General features: G+C 39.7%; 1 protein-coding gene across 1 annotated transcript; it reads left to right on the forward strand.

Annotated features, from left to right (window-relative positions):
- The first annotated feature begins 744 nt into the window (after positions 1-744).
- LOC141633190 (trans-cinnamate 4-monooxygenase-like) lies at positions 745-15,185 on the forward strand. The gene is made up of 3 exons (XM_074445632.1): positions 745-1,869; positions 13,764-13,897; positions 14,449-15,185. The coding sequence occupies exons 1-3, from the start codon at positions 1,082-1,084 to the stop codon at positions 15,042-15,044; spliced, it is 1,518 nt and encodes a 505-aa protein (XP_074301733.1). The 5' UTR covers positions 745-1,081; the 3' UTR covers positions 15,045-15,185.
- The last annotated feature ends 939 nt before the right edge of the window (positions 15,186-16,124 follow it).

The raw sequence follows: 16,124 nt of genomic DNA on the forward strand, positions 1-16,124 counted from the left end.
TGTAAGTGAGGTGTTATTTGACCCCTTTATTTTAATTAGTATTCCAAAATTTAGTTTTATATTCTGATTTCAATATTTTTTAATTTAGCCGAACATTTTTTAAAAACAAGTTTAATAAGCAAACCCGTGCAATTATGCACGGGTTTAAAACTTGTAGTTATTTATTTCCTTTTATGAGTGTATTAGTTAATAGTTTATCTATTTCTATTTTTGGCATATTTGTGTGGTTCTCTCATGCGCAAGTGGGAGATGGTTGATTTGTATGGTCTAAAAGCATTCTCATATATTTCCTTAATCTTCGTAGCAAAAGGAATAAATAACTATTAATCGGGATTCGGACGAAGGGGTATTTAGAATAGTAAATGGAAAAAAAAAGTAACGTAAAATAAAACAAAAAGAAGAAAAAAAATGAGGAAGGGAATGACGCAAGTGAAGAGGTAGGATGCGTGAGTCACATAAATGAGTTAACGGCGTTGAGCAAAGGGTCCGACTCGAGCTTATGAGTAATTTTTTGAGCTTTTTTATAATTAATTTTTTTTATGTTTAAGTGAGTGAGTTCAGAAATTTTACGGTATAGCTCGCCTTCTTTAATACAAAACTTGAAAACTTTATTGTATAACTCGGGTTCTAGAGCATACAACTTGATACAACTGATTGTAAAATCTATTAACTGCCTCCCACTCCCACTCCCACTCCCACTCCCACTCCCAAATCCCAATCCCACCTTAAATTCCAGAATTTGACATAATAAAAAAGAAAAAAGGAAAAAGAAATGCAGGGGGCGTTGAAATGTTGAATGTTTTGGTGTAGGTGTGTAGTCTGGAGAACCACCCACTCTTACCTACCCCCTCTTCTCCTTCCTAACGCCCGTGTCACACCAACCCACTCTTACCTACCCCTCTTCTCCTTCCTAACGCCAGTGTCACAACCACCCCCCCCTCCCCTCCTCTATTGAATTCCCTTTTCCTATATGTTTTGGTAATCTAAATGTAACACTCTCCCTTATAAATACATAATAACGTAACCTCATTCTTACCAATCAAACCAACAACCACCATTTTCATATTATTCATATTCACACATGATGGATCTCCTTCTCCTGCAGAAGGCTCTCTTCGCAATCTTCTTTGCTATTATTCTAGCCATTACTCTTTCTAAATTCCGTGGTAAGAAGCTCAAGCTCCCCCCCGGTCCTTTACCTGTTCCCATTTTCGGTAATTGGCTTCAGGTTGGGGATGATCTCAACCACCGTAACCTTACCGATCTCGCTAAGAGGTTCGGTGACATCCTTATGCTTAGGATGGGTCAGAGGAACCTTGTTGTTGTATCCTCCCCTGACTTAGCCAAGGAGGTGCTTCACACTCAGGGTGTTGAGTTCGGTTCCAGGACCAGGAACGTTGTTTTCGACATCTTCACTGGTAAGGGTCAGGATATGGTTTTCACTGTCTATGGTGAGCATTGGAGGAAGATGAGGAGGATTATGACTGTTCCCTTCTTTACCAACAAGGTTGTTCAGCAGTATCGTGGTAGTTGGGAGGAGGAGGCTGCCAGTGTCGTTGCGGATGTTAAGAACATGCCGGAATCATCCACCACTGGCATCGTCCTCCGAAAACGTCTCCAGCTCATGATGTACAACAACATGTACCGCATCATGTTCGACCGTCGCTTTGAAAGCCAGGATGATCCGCTTTTTAACAAACTCAAGGCTCTTAATGGTGAGAGAAGCCGATTGGCTCAGAGCTTTGAGTATAACTACGGCGATTTCATCCCAATTCTTCGCCCGTTTCTCAGGGGTTATCTCAATATTTGTAGACAGGTTAAGGACACCCGTTTGAAGCTGTTTAAGGACTACTTTGTCGACGAGCGCAAGTATGGTTCTTTCCTGTTTTTTTCCTCATACGGAGTACATACATGCATATATTTAGAGCTAGCAAAAGCTGACCCGACCCAAGGAACCCGACCCGATTCAACCCAAAATTGGGTGACCCGAAACTGAACCGACCCGATCCGATAATGATAACATCCTTATTTTTTCCAACCCGAACCCGACTTAAACCGACTCGACCCGACCCGTGACCCGATATTGACTCAACCCCATAGATAACCCGATAATGAATTAGCTTAATAATTGTGTAAATAAGACAAATTGACATTAATCTTAATTATTTTCAATTAAAAACTACAATTAATACAATTAGGGGTGTTTGGTTCACGCGTGGGTATGAGTTTGGAATCGGGAATCATACCCCCAGCCAGATCGGGTTCAACTGATCACTCATACCTTGTGTTTGGTTCAATTTTGGGGATATGAGGTTAGAAATCAATCAAAGCTAAAAAAATCTTCAAAATACAATTTTTTTTAATAATAATTTTTATACTATTAAATCATGTAGATAAAATTTAATCAAATGAAAATATAAAAATATTTTTTTTACAATTTTTTTTATCACTTTTTATTATCTCTAATTTGATACCATAGGTATCAATCTCATACCACCCCCTCCATGGGTATGAGAAACCCATACCTCATGGGTTTGAGGTATGGGTATGAAACCTTCATTTTCGTCAAACAAACACATGGTATGGGTTTGGTTCATTCCAAACCCATACCTCATACCTATATTGGGTGAACCAAACACCCCCTTAATACGCCTACACGTTGTCTAAACATAGAATTACCCATCTAAGCCCGATATATGCTGACCCGACTTGCCTAATGACCCGACATGAATCGTAACCAACCCGACCCAACCCACCGCTAACCGGATACAACCCGAACCCGATATGACCCGACCCGCTTTGACCCGACCCGTAACCGACCCGAGTGACCTGATTGCCACCCCTACATATATTCCATTACTTTCACTAATTAGGATTTTGTTTCCTTAGAGCAAGTTCAATGATAAGCTATTTCCTACTAGCTTGATAAATCCACATCACATTTTAACCCACAACAATTTAAAGCCAACATATTATTCCAATGGTTTAGCTAGCTTTCATAAATTTTATTTAATTAATTAAAACATGTAACTAATTTTCCTATTGGTTGATTTTAAGGTGTGGGCCACTTTAAGCTACTAGCTTCATGAGGCTAGTTGCTAGTAGCTTAAATCAAGCCATTCTACATGGCTATCTCCAATGGTTTAGCCACTAGCTTGCAATTTTATGAAATTGCATGCAAGTCCCTATGCTAAACCATTGGACTTGCTCTTACTGTCCTATGCTTTCACCATCTTATTCTTTACTTGTTTGATTTGATCGTATTTAGAAATTTATCAAAGATACACTATCCAGTGCGCACCGAAGGTAGCGCCTAAAAAAAAAAAAAAAACATTTGGAAATAATTGAACCATATATAGATCAAATCCAAATCCAAATCCTAACCTATTGGGATGTGTTTTCACTCATGACTATGATTCCCCTGTTTCAAGTGGATTTTGTAATTTATAGGGTTATTTCATGAGAATAATCCAAACTAAGTCTCCTCTTCTCATATTAATTCATCCTATTGTTTATTGTTTAACTTAGAAAAATCTATCTTTGACGTCATTTAACTTGCACTGATCTCTTGGAAGGGATACCTAATAAACCGGTTACCTTTTCTCTTGAACTCTTTCATTTTAATGAGAAATAAAAACATCAATCAACATCTTCATCCCCTTAATCAATCAAAAACCGTAAATTATTTTCCCCCAAATTGATTTCCTCACCTCTAAATTATTTTCCCCCAAATTGATTTTCTCCCAAATTGATTTCTTTACAAATCTAAATATTTCACCTATCCTCTAAAAACATCTATCTTAATCACTAGAAATCTCTAAAAACGGCGTCCTTATTTTTTTTTTTTTTTTTTTTACTGTAACAAAGTTTCATCTTCATCTCTCACTCTAAAAACATCATCTTCAACCCTACAACAAACATTCATTGTCAAATCTGATATGATTCAAATTAGAAAAGAACAAAAACTCAGAAATGTTAATGTAGTTCAATTAACCACACATTCTATCTCAAAATGCTACGTTCTGTCTACTGAATCAAATGAGCCGAATACATATCCAGCTTGAAAATCGAAACTCAATCCTTCAGTAACACCACCACCCTACCAATCATTCAAAATCCCACTCACATATTTTATTAAACATACGGAGTGCATAGTAAGTGTTATAACAGAAGCAAGAAAGAAGCAAGAAAGAACTGATAAAAACAATAAAGAGACAAATGCACAGATTTACGTGGTTCACTAACGGTGTGTTAGCTACGTCCACAGGGCAGAAGGGAGAGAGTTTTATTGATATGTGAGGAGTTTTCGGATTCTGATTCGACGGTATGATCATAGGTAGAGGTTTAGAGAGTTTATATAATACTCTCTAAACCTACTACAGAATGACCTAATAAAGGCCCAAGACAGACCTAGCCCAATAACAGATACGGATACCGTTTAAGTTTTGGGGGTGTTGCCCCCGAACCCCTAAACCAGGGCGCTTCGCCTGACGGACCCGGACTTCGTGGCCCGAGACCCCGCATAGTTATTCGAGCGGCGGTTAACGAATCAAGGCACAAACCCAACAAATCTCCACCTTGACTTGAATTCTCTCACAAAAAGACAGATATACGGATGCATTCCCATAAATGCCGATGTACCGTAAAAGCTCTTCTCCCTTCCTCGGATATTGCCCCCAAGAGGGCAATTACAGATCATAGATATTTAGAAGTCCAAACAATGTTGAACTTCTTTATGCGGGAATCGGCTTAGTGAACATGTCGGTGGGTTATCAGATACCCACTTTGTTCACCTTAATCCTCTTCTCATTTCTCATAAAGTGATATCTCACATCTATATGCTTAGTCCTCTCATGATGGACTTGATCTTTAGTGACCGAGTCCTTTTAACCGATTCCCTCTTTACCGCTCATGTCAACGCCATATACTGCTTCAAGAGTGTATTAAAGTAATCGTAGGCTTAAATGTAGCCTTCCAATCGACGATCGAACCACCAAGAGTGAAAACATAACGATCATTGATTCATCACAACATCTCCCGCATAATCGAATCGAACTGAGTACTCGACACAAGGCACTCTCTATCACCTCCATAAATGAGACCAACATCAGATGTACCCTTAAGGTACCGAAAAATTCTCTTCACAAACCGCCAATGCTCTTTACCTCGGATCACCCATAAACCGGCCACCACACCGATCGACTATGCTAAATCGTGTCTAGTGCGCACATAAAGATACATCAAACTACCCACCGCACCAGAGTACGGAACTCGGGACACGTACTCCCTTTCTTCAATGGGACTTAAAGAGAAAAAGATGATGTGCATTCGACGACTAGAGTATCTATGGATTTAGCAAAGTAGACATGCCAAACCTTGCAAGACCTTTCGAATATAGCCTTTCCGAGATAAGAAAAGCTTCTTCTTGCTCCTATCCCTGTAGATCTCCATTCCCGTAATTTTTCTTCCGCACCCAAATCTTTCATCTCAAATTCAAAGACCGAGAAGACCCTTCAATTTTTCGAACATCGACTTGCTCTCTGCAGCCTATCAACATATCGTCTACATATAGGATCGGATAAATGAAAGACTCATTCTTGACTTGTTGTAATAAACACAACAATCATACGGACTCTAGTGTAGCCAATCTCTAACATGTAGTCACAAACCTTTTATACCACTCGCCTCGGAGATTGTTTTAGCCCATATAAGGACTTCTTGACTTTGCAAACATAGTCTTCTTTACCCGTAACTGGAAACCGTCTGGTCGAGTCATGTATATCTCTTCTTCCAACTCTCCACGTAGGAAAGTTGTCTTCACATCTATTTGTTCTAGTTCTAAATCGACGATGTGCAACTATTCTAGCAACACTCACGATGGAAGTATGTCGACCACCGGCGAAAATATTTCATTGTAGTCTACCCCCTCTTTCGATCGAACCCACGAGCCGCCAATGAGCTTTATACCTTATACCCTCAGTTAGTCTCTCCCTCTTTTCTTCAAGACCCATTTACAAGTAACAATCTTTCTCCTCGAGGCTTCTTAGATAATTCCTGTGTCCGATTCTTTTGAAGGGACTCCATCTCATCTCCCATGGCAAAGAAGCCATCGCGTATCGTAACATGTTCTTTGCTTCTTTGAAAGTGGATGGCTCGTAAGTCGGGATCCACCTCTCAAAGAACCGAAGCGCATAACCCACCATATCTTTAAAACCAAGTCTATTCGGAGGCTTCCCAAAATTAGGCCTGATTGACCGTTCACGGGCCAAACTCGATTCGGAATCGGTAATGAAGAATCGATGGAACAGATTCGGATTCGGACTATAGTGGTTGATCTTCTTCCTGTGGTACACTCTCATCAAGAGTGTCTTCGCTTCCACCGTTTATCAACACTACTACTACTACTATCCGACAACATATAAGACTTCACAAAGTAGGATTAACCATAGAATTTTCATCAAAGACAACATTTCTACTCAAAATAACCCTACCCTCATATGGAGACCAGATACGGTATCCTCGACACCATCCCCATAGCCCATGAATACTCCCTTTTTAGCTCGTGGCTCAAACTTACCTTCACTAACATGATAATAAGCAAGATCTACCAAAAGCTCTTAAAATAGAATAGTCGGCAGACTTACCAAACCATATCTCAAATTGAGTTTTGAGATTCGGACTCAAATGTGAGGTCCCCGATTTATCGATAGCATGTCGTACTAATCGCTTCGCCCGAATCTTCTTGTTAGTCCAAAGATTAGAGAGCATGCACCTTGCCCTCTCCGTAGTGTCCGGTTCATTCGCTCGCTACACCATTTTCTCGAGGTGTATCTCTGACCGTACGATGTCTAAGAATCCCTTCATTCTTCGCGTAACTCGTCGAACTCGTAACAACAAAACTCTAGCCGTTATCGGTTCGCCTCTTCGACCTTCTTCCCAGTTTGATTCTCCATTAATGCCTTCCACTGCTTAAAGTGAGTGAAGGCTTCGTTTTTGTGCTTCATCAAATAAATCCAAGTCTTCCTGGAATAATCATCGATAATAGACACAAAATACCTCCGACCTCCCAAAGACTCCACCTTGAAGGACCCCAACAATCGAATGGATGTAATCAAGTGTGCCCTTGGTCCTATGACCGCTTTAGGAAACTCTGCGATGTAGCTTCCCAAAAACTCCAGGATTCTTGACCTTGTGACCCACGGAAGATCTTCTTTTGCAGTCCGCATCCCCCTATCACTCATATGACCAAGTCTCATATGCCACAACTTAGTCAAATCTTCTTTATCAACATCCGAGGATGCACAACAAAGTAACCCGACAGAGTAGATCCTCGAAGATAATATAGAGTACCATGCTTGATACCCCTCGAACTACATTCGAACCTTTCGCAGACGTTCGAACTCCACCTACACTCTTGAAAGTTGAAACCCCATCGTCTAACATACTTAAAGAGATCGATTCTTTGTCATCAGTGGAACATGTCTAACTTCGTTCAATGTACAGAATTTACCATCATGTGTCCTTACCCTGACTGAGTCGATTCCAATTATCCTGCAAACAGCACTGTTAGCCATAGAAATAGTGCCTCCATCTACCTGTTCATAAGTTGTAAACCACTCTCTACACGGACATATATGGTAAGATGCTCCAGAATCCAGAATCCACACATCAGTGTGATGCGTGACGCTATCTGTAACCAGAGCATAATCATCTTCTCTTTCTTGGGACAATCGAATTTCCAATGTCCCTTCCCTTTACAGTAATTACAGACATAAGTAGGTTTAGGACCCCTAGAAACATAAGAACCGAGTAATTACTGTATATCCGAAGTACAAAGCAGTAACTAGAAGAACTCGAATAAGAAGGCTTCTTATACTTTTTCTTCCCCGAATTTCCCCGTCCATAACCCTGGCGCGGCTACGGCTAACCCCGACTCGATTGTCCGGACTGTACAGTACCGCCTTATAGCGCAGATTCTCTAGTATGAAGAGACGACCTAACATCTTCTAGAGTAAAAAGTATCTTTACCCACAATAAAAGATCGTACAAAGTTCTCATACGACGGTGGTAAAGAAACTAACAGAATTAATGCGGCATCCTCATCTTCTACCTTAACATCAATATTACGTAATTCTAGTAAAATTGTGTTTAATTGATCTAAATGATCTCGAAGAGGCATACCTTCCCGCATTCTCGACTAAAAGACGTTGCGTTCTTGAAGCAACTTATTGGTCAAAGACTTGGTCATATAAAGACTCTCAAGCTTTTTCCGCAGGCCGGTTCATGTAGTTTCCTCCGCGACCGGTGATGATATCATCGAAGACACAACATAATCGTTGAATGTGCCTTCTCCTCCGCATCGCCATCTCGCGGTAGAAGAAGCGCAGAGAGCAGATTGCGCTTTCCGTCTTCTTATCCAAAGCGGCGCCACAACCTTTCGCTTTAACAAAGCCCGCATCTTGACCGCCACAGACTAAAACTATTCCTCCCGTGAAAGCGATCGATCTTTATGTTCATCGCCGACATCTTTTCTGGTTAGGAACCCGAAGGCTCGATACCGACTTGTTATAATGACAAGAAAGAACTGATAAAAACAATAAAGAGACAAACGCACAAATTTACGTGGTTCACTAACGGTGTGTTAGCTACGTCCACAGGGCACAAGGGAGAGAGTTTTATTGATATGTGAGGAATTTTCAGATTACAGATTCAGACGGTATGACTGCTAGGTAGAGGTTTAGAGAGTTTATATAATACTCTCTAAACCTAATACAGAATGACCTAATAAAGGCCCAAGACAGACCTAGCCCAATAACAGATACGGATACCGTTTAAGTTTCGGGGGCGTTGCCCCCGAACCCCTAAACCAGGGCGCTTCGCCTCTGGACCCAGACTCGCTGACCGGTCAGCGAGACCCCCGCATAGTTATTCGAAGCGGCGGTTAACAGAATCAAGGCACAAACCCAACAGTAAGCATGATTACCTAGCAATGTAGTCCGATTAACTACACATTTTCTCTTGACATGCCACATTCTACTAAATCAATTAAAACAAATTCAACACAAATTATAGGATAATAATTTATTATAGAGTTGTTTGATTTGATGAGAAAAATGAAGAACAGATAAACAATATTTAAGAAGAATTTAAGAATTAAGAGAGAGAATGAAAGATCAAGAAATAATAGAGAAGAAAGAAAGGACAAAGGAGGAACCACCAAAAAAAAAAAAAAATAATGACCCGTTGGAAACCGGCATTAGGATTTTTTTTTGAAAGAAAAGATCAATTCATTAATAAATCGCTAAATGGCATTTACAAGAGATAGGTATAATCGAAAACAACAAATCTAATAGAAGCCAAAAGACAAATTCCTCTCGTAACTAGTGATTTCAAAATATGATATGACAATTCGGCTCGTCCTTATATCGCTCTCTTCATGTAGCTTTTAAGGGGATCCTTCGTTTGATTCATTGATGGAGAAAATTTACCTTTTATCGGTACCATAGAACGTCGGCGAATAACGCGTATCAATTGTAGAGTCGTATGATAAATCATCAACAAATCGCTCTTATGTATATTTCCAATAAAACAAAACCCTAAAATAATATAAAGGACAGAAAAAACTCCGAAATTGGAGACAGACAAACGGATCTCACCCAAAAGGGGGACTTTTATTAATGGATTCATAAATTTTCTAACTAATAATTGATAAATAAAACTTTTATGGGGCTTACCATCGATTAATGGTCGATGGAAGCCCCGAATTTGATTGTTAGAGACTAAGGTTTTTAGAGAGAAAAAGAGGGTGAGAGAAAGTAGAGAGAGAAGAGGGAGTAATATCCGCTATTTCTGGAAACCGGCATTAGGACTTAGGAGTTCAATTATGGGCTATGGCCTGAGTCTAATACAAGTTAAATGACGTCAAAGATGAGATTTTTCTCAGTTAAATACTAGGATTTAACTAGGATGAATATGAGAAGAGGGGGCTTAGGTAACCCTAATTTATAAACGAATAAACAATTATATACTGCCTATTCTATTCCAACAAATACTCCGTATTAAAGAGCAGATGACTCTAACAATTATAAACGAATATGTTAGGAAATCGTATTGCACGAAACAGAATTGACAATTGTTAACCACACTGAATTGACTCCGCTTTCGTAATAGAATAATTCGACCCTTATTAGTGCCTGGGTGAAACCGAATTTCCTATTGAGATAAGACGGTGCCTTCTGATTTTTGGCACAAAAAAAAAAAAAAAAAAAAATCAGAGACGTAATATAGAAATGTTTTGTGTAAAATATTAATATTGTTTTTTTTTTTTTTTTTTTAAACCCAAAAAGGGTAACTTATTATTCAACCAAATCTGCCTCAACTAAAGCAGTAATAGTATGTTGGAACGGAACTATCCATCTACGTCTACCTGGTAACCAAGGAACAACATGAGCGAACTCATGCGCTACCCTATTAAAGTCTACGAACAAAAGAAAACTCCACACTATTAAACTTATTACATAAAGCAAAAATATCCTCGTAAATAAGAAAAATATCACTTCGTCCTTTTCCGCAAATCATTTATAACAAGCTCACAATCTCCTTCCATCACTACTCGTCCAAATCCACTAGCCTCTGCTTCTTGAAGCCCGTACAAGACCGCCCTTGCCTCCGCCATCGAAGGGTGCATTACCTCCTGTGACTGTATCGTCATACCCCCACATCAAACACCCAGCTGCATTTCTAGATGCCAGCCCCCATCCCGGACCCAACCCTTCCACAATCCCCGCATCAACATTGATTTTTATCGTTCCTTCAACCGGCTTAACCCACTTTACCTCTTGCCGCACTACATCCCTTACCGAGCCATCAATTCTAACCTCCCCCATCTCCCAAAAAAGCTCCTGCGTTCTCCGCACCACCAAGTCTACTTGCCACTCTCCATCTTCAAAAATAGCTTTATTCCTCCGTTCCTATATCGCCCACACCCCGTCATAAAAATCATCCACTCGCTACCACTTAAGCACCTCATTGTTTCCTCCATCCAGTCCCTTATCGCACATATCCGTCAACCTCCGGCACCTCCAAACGCAGTCCATCCCATACTTCCTCCACCCACCCACACCCACACCCACGAACCACATGGAGACAATTTTCGGTCGTAAAATGAGAGCGAGGGTAGCTCTCATCAATCGTGTTAACTCGGCTAGCCAGGCTCCTCTTGGTTGTTATGGCATCGTTACATAGCTCCAACAAAACACCTTAATCCTTGGTAATACAGGTTAATTCCAAATACGATTCCATAGAAGTTTATCCCGTGCATCGTCGGAAGAACTAGCAATGTCCATACCTTCAGTTAATAACTTGTATGCAGACCGAACCGAATACTCGCCATCCCATCTCTTTCAGCATCCCAGCACTATTCATCAGGAGGCCTCAACGAACTTATCCGTACTCCCATTATGCGAGCTTGCTCAGACGGAAGAAACAAGGATCCGACTTTCTCCGCATCCCATGCTCCCTCGGCAATCAGCTACTCCGCCCCACACATCCCTTCCGAGGCATCCCCCTTTGGTGACAGAATCCTTCTTGTTTGTGTCCCCTGCACCCATGGATCAATCCACACTCGGGTCGAAAGCCCATCTCCAATCCTCTTCCTTATTCCGAGATGTAAAACCGCTCTAGCCTCCCAAATACTCCGCCACGTATAGCTAGGATTAACCCTTATATTTGCCTCTAAAAAGGACGTATTAGGAAAATATTTCCCCTTCAAGACTCGCACCATAAGGCTTTCGGTGTCAGTCATCAGTCTCCAAGCTTGCTTCTTGCTTCGCCAACAGAGCCCTATTAAACTGTTCAAAATCTCGCATACCAAGTCCTCCCCTACACTTTGACCGGCACATCTTTGACCATGCTACCCATGAAATCTTCCGCTTTCCATTCTCATTGCCCCCACCAAAATTTCGAGACCAACGAGCGTAATTCATCACAAAAATTAGTTGGGAGTCTAAAAACACTCATCGCATATGTAGGAATTGATTGAGCCACAGCCTTTATCAATACATTTTTCCCCGCCTTACTGAGTAACTTCCCATGCCAACACTGTAATTTTTTGCTCATTTTATCTCGAATAATTGAAGTAATAGCTCTCTTTGATCGGCCCACCACCGTCGGTAGCCCCAAGTACCGTTCCTTCCTGCTCATTAACCTCCTTCACCCCCAGCACACCTACCACATCATTCCTTCGCCCTACAGTAGTGCCATGACTAAACGACACCGTTGTTTTATCTAGATTAACTAATTGCCCAGAAGCCATCTCATAATTTTTCAAGATATCCCGTACCACTGTAGCTTCCTTCCAATTAGCTTTAACAAAGAACATCTGCGAATAAAAGGTGAGACACACACGGAGACGCTGGCGCCACCCTAATACCGTGTATAGACCCATTCTCTACCGCTCGTCTCATAAGGCTAGATAAAACTTCAGCGCAAAGAATAAATAAACAGGGAGAAAGCGGATCACCTTGTCGAATTCCACGCTGCGGTACAAACACATTTGAGTTCGAACCATTCACCACCACGGAATATTGGACTGTTCTAACACACTTCATTACACAATTTGTCCATCTCGCCTCAAATCCGATCTTCCTCAAAACAGCCTCCAAAAAATCCCATTCAACACGGTCGTATGCTTTTGCCATATCTAGTTTTAGAGCCATATGACCTCCTCCGCTCCTTGCATTCTTCATATAATGAAACATCTCAAATGCCACCAATATATTATGAGTAACATCCTACCGGGAGTAAAAGCACTCTGATTTTCCGACACAATCTCACCTAGGAATTTCTTTATTCTATTAGCCAAAACTTTAGATACTAGCTTATAAACTACATTACATAAGCTAATTGGTCTAAATTCTGTCATCTTGTCAGGAGCCTTTTTTTTTGGGATTAAAACAATATTAGTTAAATTTAAATTATCCGGAAACGGCTCACCATTAAGTATATATTCAGCACCGATCTTATTACAGCCAGACCAACTATGTGCCAGTAAGTTTTGTTCTTTTGATGCATAAGAAAGTGTGTGTTTTTCTTTTAACTTGTTCTTCTTATCCTTTGTCTATTTATACAGACAAGGAATTGTGAAAACAGGGAACAAGGAGTGTAACTCTTTAGAAATACCGGTTTAGAGTTAATTAAAATCCGCGTAATTTAACGCGTGGTTGTTATTCGAACGAAAACTATACCGTAATCCCGTAATAATTATGCAAGCGTACATTCCGTATTTCCCTAACTCTCATTATATTATTTAGAAATTACCCATCTACGAACCAATGAACCGGTAGTTACACTTAAATCACCAACAGAATAAACAAGTGTATCGTAACTCTAGTATTAATTAAACGCTTTTCCCCGTGTTAGATTTTACGGCAAACTTACCGTCGCAATTATTAAAGGAGATGAACACTTTCTAGTGGTAGCTTTTTCTGAGTTTCTTTCAAATATTTTAGGAAACTAATCAGTTTTATGTATGTTCACAAAAAAAATAAGGAAACGAATCAATGCTATTATGTCATCACGCATCACTAGCTTGGACTCGACATATTTGTTACTGGAGTAGACTCTGTTCATCCCGGGACATATAAATATGCTACCAAAAACTTGTGTATCACTCACTTTAGCTTACTCTTTTTTGTCTGGTTATCTTCTATTTTTGCCTGTTTTTATTTTGTTTTGAAATTGACAATTAATCATAATACATACAGGAAATTAGCGACTACAAAACCATCAACCAACAACGAACTCAAATGTGCTATTGATCACATTTTGGACGCACAACAGAAGGGAGAAATTAATGAAGACAATGTGCTCTACATTGTTGAAAACATCAACGTCGCTGGTGAGTTAAATTCCTTTTCTTTTTTTTTGCTCCAGCTCATCCGTAAGCATCATAGTACTTTAAAAACAAATAGGACATGGCATTTGGCTACTAATTAAATTTTTCATTGGGTTTTATCCATAGTGTTTCTCCTGTTTGGTATAAAATAGAGAGGAATATCTGTAAACATTAGTGGATATATCGACTGCAGACCTGTTTCGATGAAACTAATGAACTTATACATGTTTTTCCTAAAAGACTCATTATTTAGGATGGGTACCTTTCAAACATTAAACCGACAGATTTGATCAAGATAAAGGGATTACTAATGTCATAGGATGGTAGTTTGCAAACATTATCGAAGAAAGTTGAACTTAAATTTACATGCTGGCATAATGATACAGGTTTCTATCATTATTGCCAGTAATCATTACCCTTTTTCATTTTCGGTGGAGTAAAAGAACAGTCACTATACTTTGGATTTGAGATATAATGAAATAAAGTAATAAACCACCCTTATATTTCCCTTGTATGTAACATAACTGATATCGAACTAAATCGAATGTTAACAGCAATTGAAACAACATTATGGTCAATCGAATGGGGAATAGCTGAGTTAGTGAACCATCCTGAGATTCAGAAGAAGCTGTGGGAAGAGATGGACAGCGTGCTAGGGAAGGGGCACCAAATAACAGAGCCGGACACACATAAATTACCGTATCTGCAAGCAGTGATCAAGGAGACATTGAGGCTGCGGATGGCCATCCCATTACTGGTACCTCACATGAATCTGCACGATGCCAAGTTGAACGGATATGACATCCCTGCTGAGAGCAAGATATTAGTGAACGCGTGGTGGCTAGCCAACAATCCAGCCCACTGGAAAAATCCAGAGGAGTTTAGGCCGGAGAGGTTCATAGAGGAGGAGTCCAAGGTTGAAGCTAATGGAAATGATTTCAGGTACCTTCCTTTTGGAGTCGGAAGAAGGAGTTGCCCTGGCATCATCCTTGCCCTCCCCATCCTCGGCATTACCATCGGCCGTTTAGTCCAAAATTTTGAACTCTTGCCCCCTCCTGGCACATCCAATCTTGATACCTCTGAAAAGGGTGGTCAGTTCAGTTTACACATCCTCAACCACTCCACCATCGTCCTCAAGCCCAGGGACTGAATACTATAGTACGTTGTAAAATGAGACCCCGTGTATGACGTATCGCTTCTTTCTACTCTGTCTGGTTCTAGTATGTGTTAAATTGCACTTGTTTGTTTCCTGAAATTTGAAAGAGTTTATTACGCAATTATGTTGGCCAAATCTGGTGTGCGAGTTAGTAAGATGAACAACTACCAATTTGACATTCATATATTCATACTGGCGTACTGCGTATATAAATTGACAACCGATTGAGTGTTAAAATCATACTACTGAGTCCTGTCTTCTAGGTTAAGGAGAGGTAAGGAGAAATAGGAACATACATCGGATGTAATACCTCAGAACCTCATTAGTTTTTGAGCTTACGTGTATTTTTTCTGAGCTTTTTAAAGTTTATAAGTTACATTTTAATTTTTTGCCTTCAAAACTTAAATTTAACTGAGCTTATATAGTTATATGTAATGTTTTTGAGTTATTGTAATTTTTTGAGCTTAATGTCTAACTGAATGAACTCAAAAACTTTATAGTAAAACTCAGAAACTTTAAAACAAAACTCGAAAACTTTATCGTAATGCTCAAAAAATAAGCAATTGGTGGTAATACATCAGATGTATAATCCACTTACTGGGAGGTAAGTGACACGCCTAAAACGTCGCTATTCAAGATGGTCAAATTAACAATTTATATACCACAATACGTACTAATCAATACTAATTCTAAACTAGCAAGCAATGGGATCGAACCCAAGAGAAGCGGGTTTTGCAATGGTGAATTTAAAAGAGCAACTAGAACAATTGTGACAAATTAACAAGTATGTAAAAAGGAGGGGAGGGTTGGTTTGGTTTTCAAGACAACAAAAGGAAATTCAAACAAGAGTGTGTAACAAGTAATCAAACAAACAAGTTCTAAGATGGAAATTTATCAAGTTTAAGAGAGACTTAATCCGACTCAATAAAGTGAGACAATTTGGTTAGTAAACCACAAGATCAATCCTTTGATTAAATATTATCACCTTATTGTGGAGATTATTCTCCTAAATCTCCTTAATAATGGTTAAATGACAAGGAAATCACACTTAATCAAATAACCCAACTTATCAAT

This window comes from Silene latifolia, chromosome Y, assembly GCF_048544455.1.
Source record: "Silene latifolia isolate original U9 population chromosome Y, ASM4854445v1, whole genome shotgun sequence".
NCBI classification, from domain to species: Eukaryota; Viridiplantae; Streptophyta; class Magnoliopsida; order Caryophyllales; family Caryophyllaceae; genus Silene; species Silene latifolia.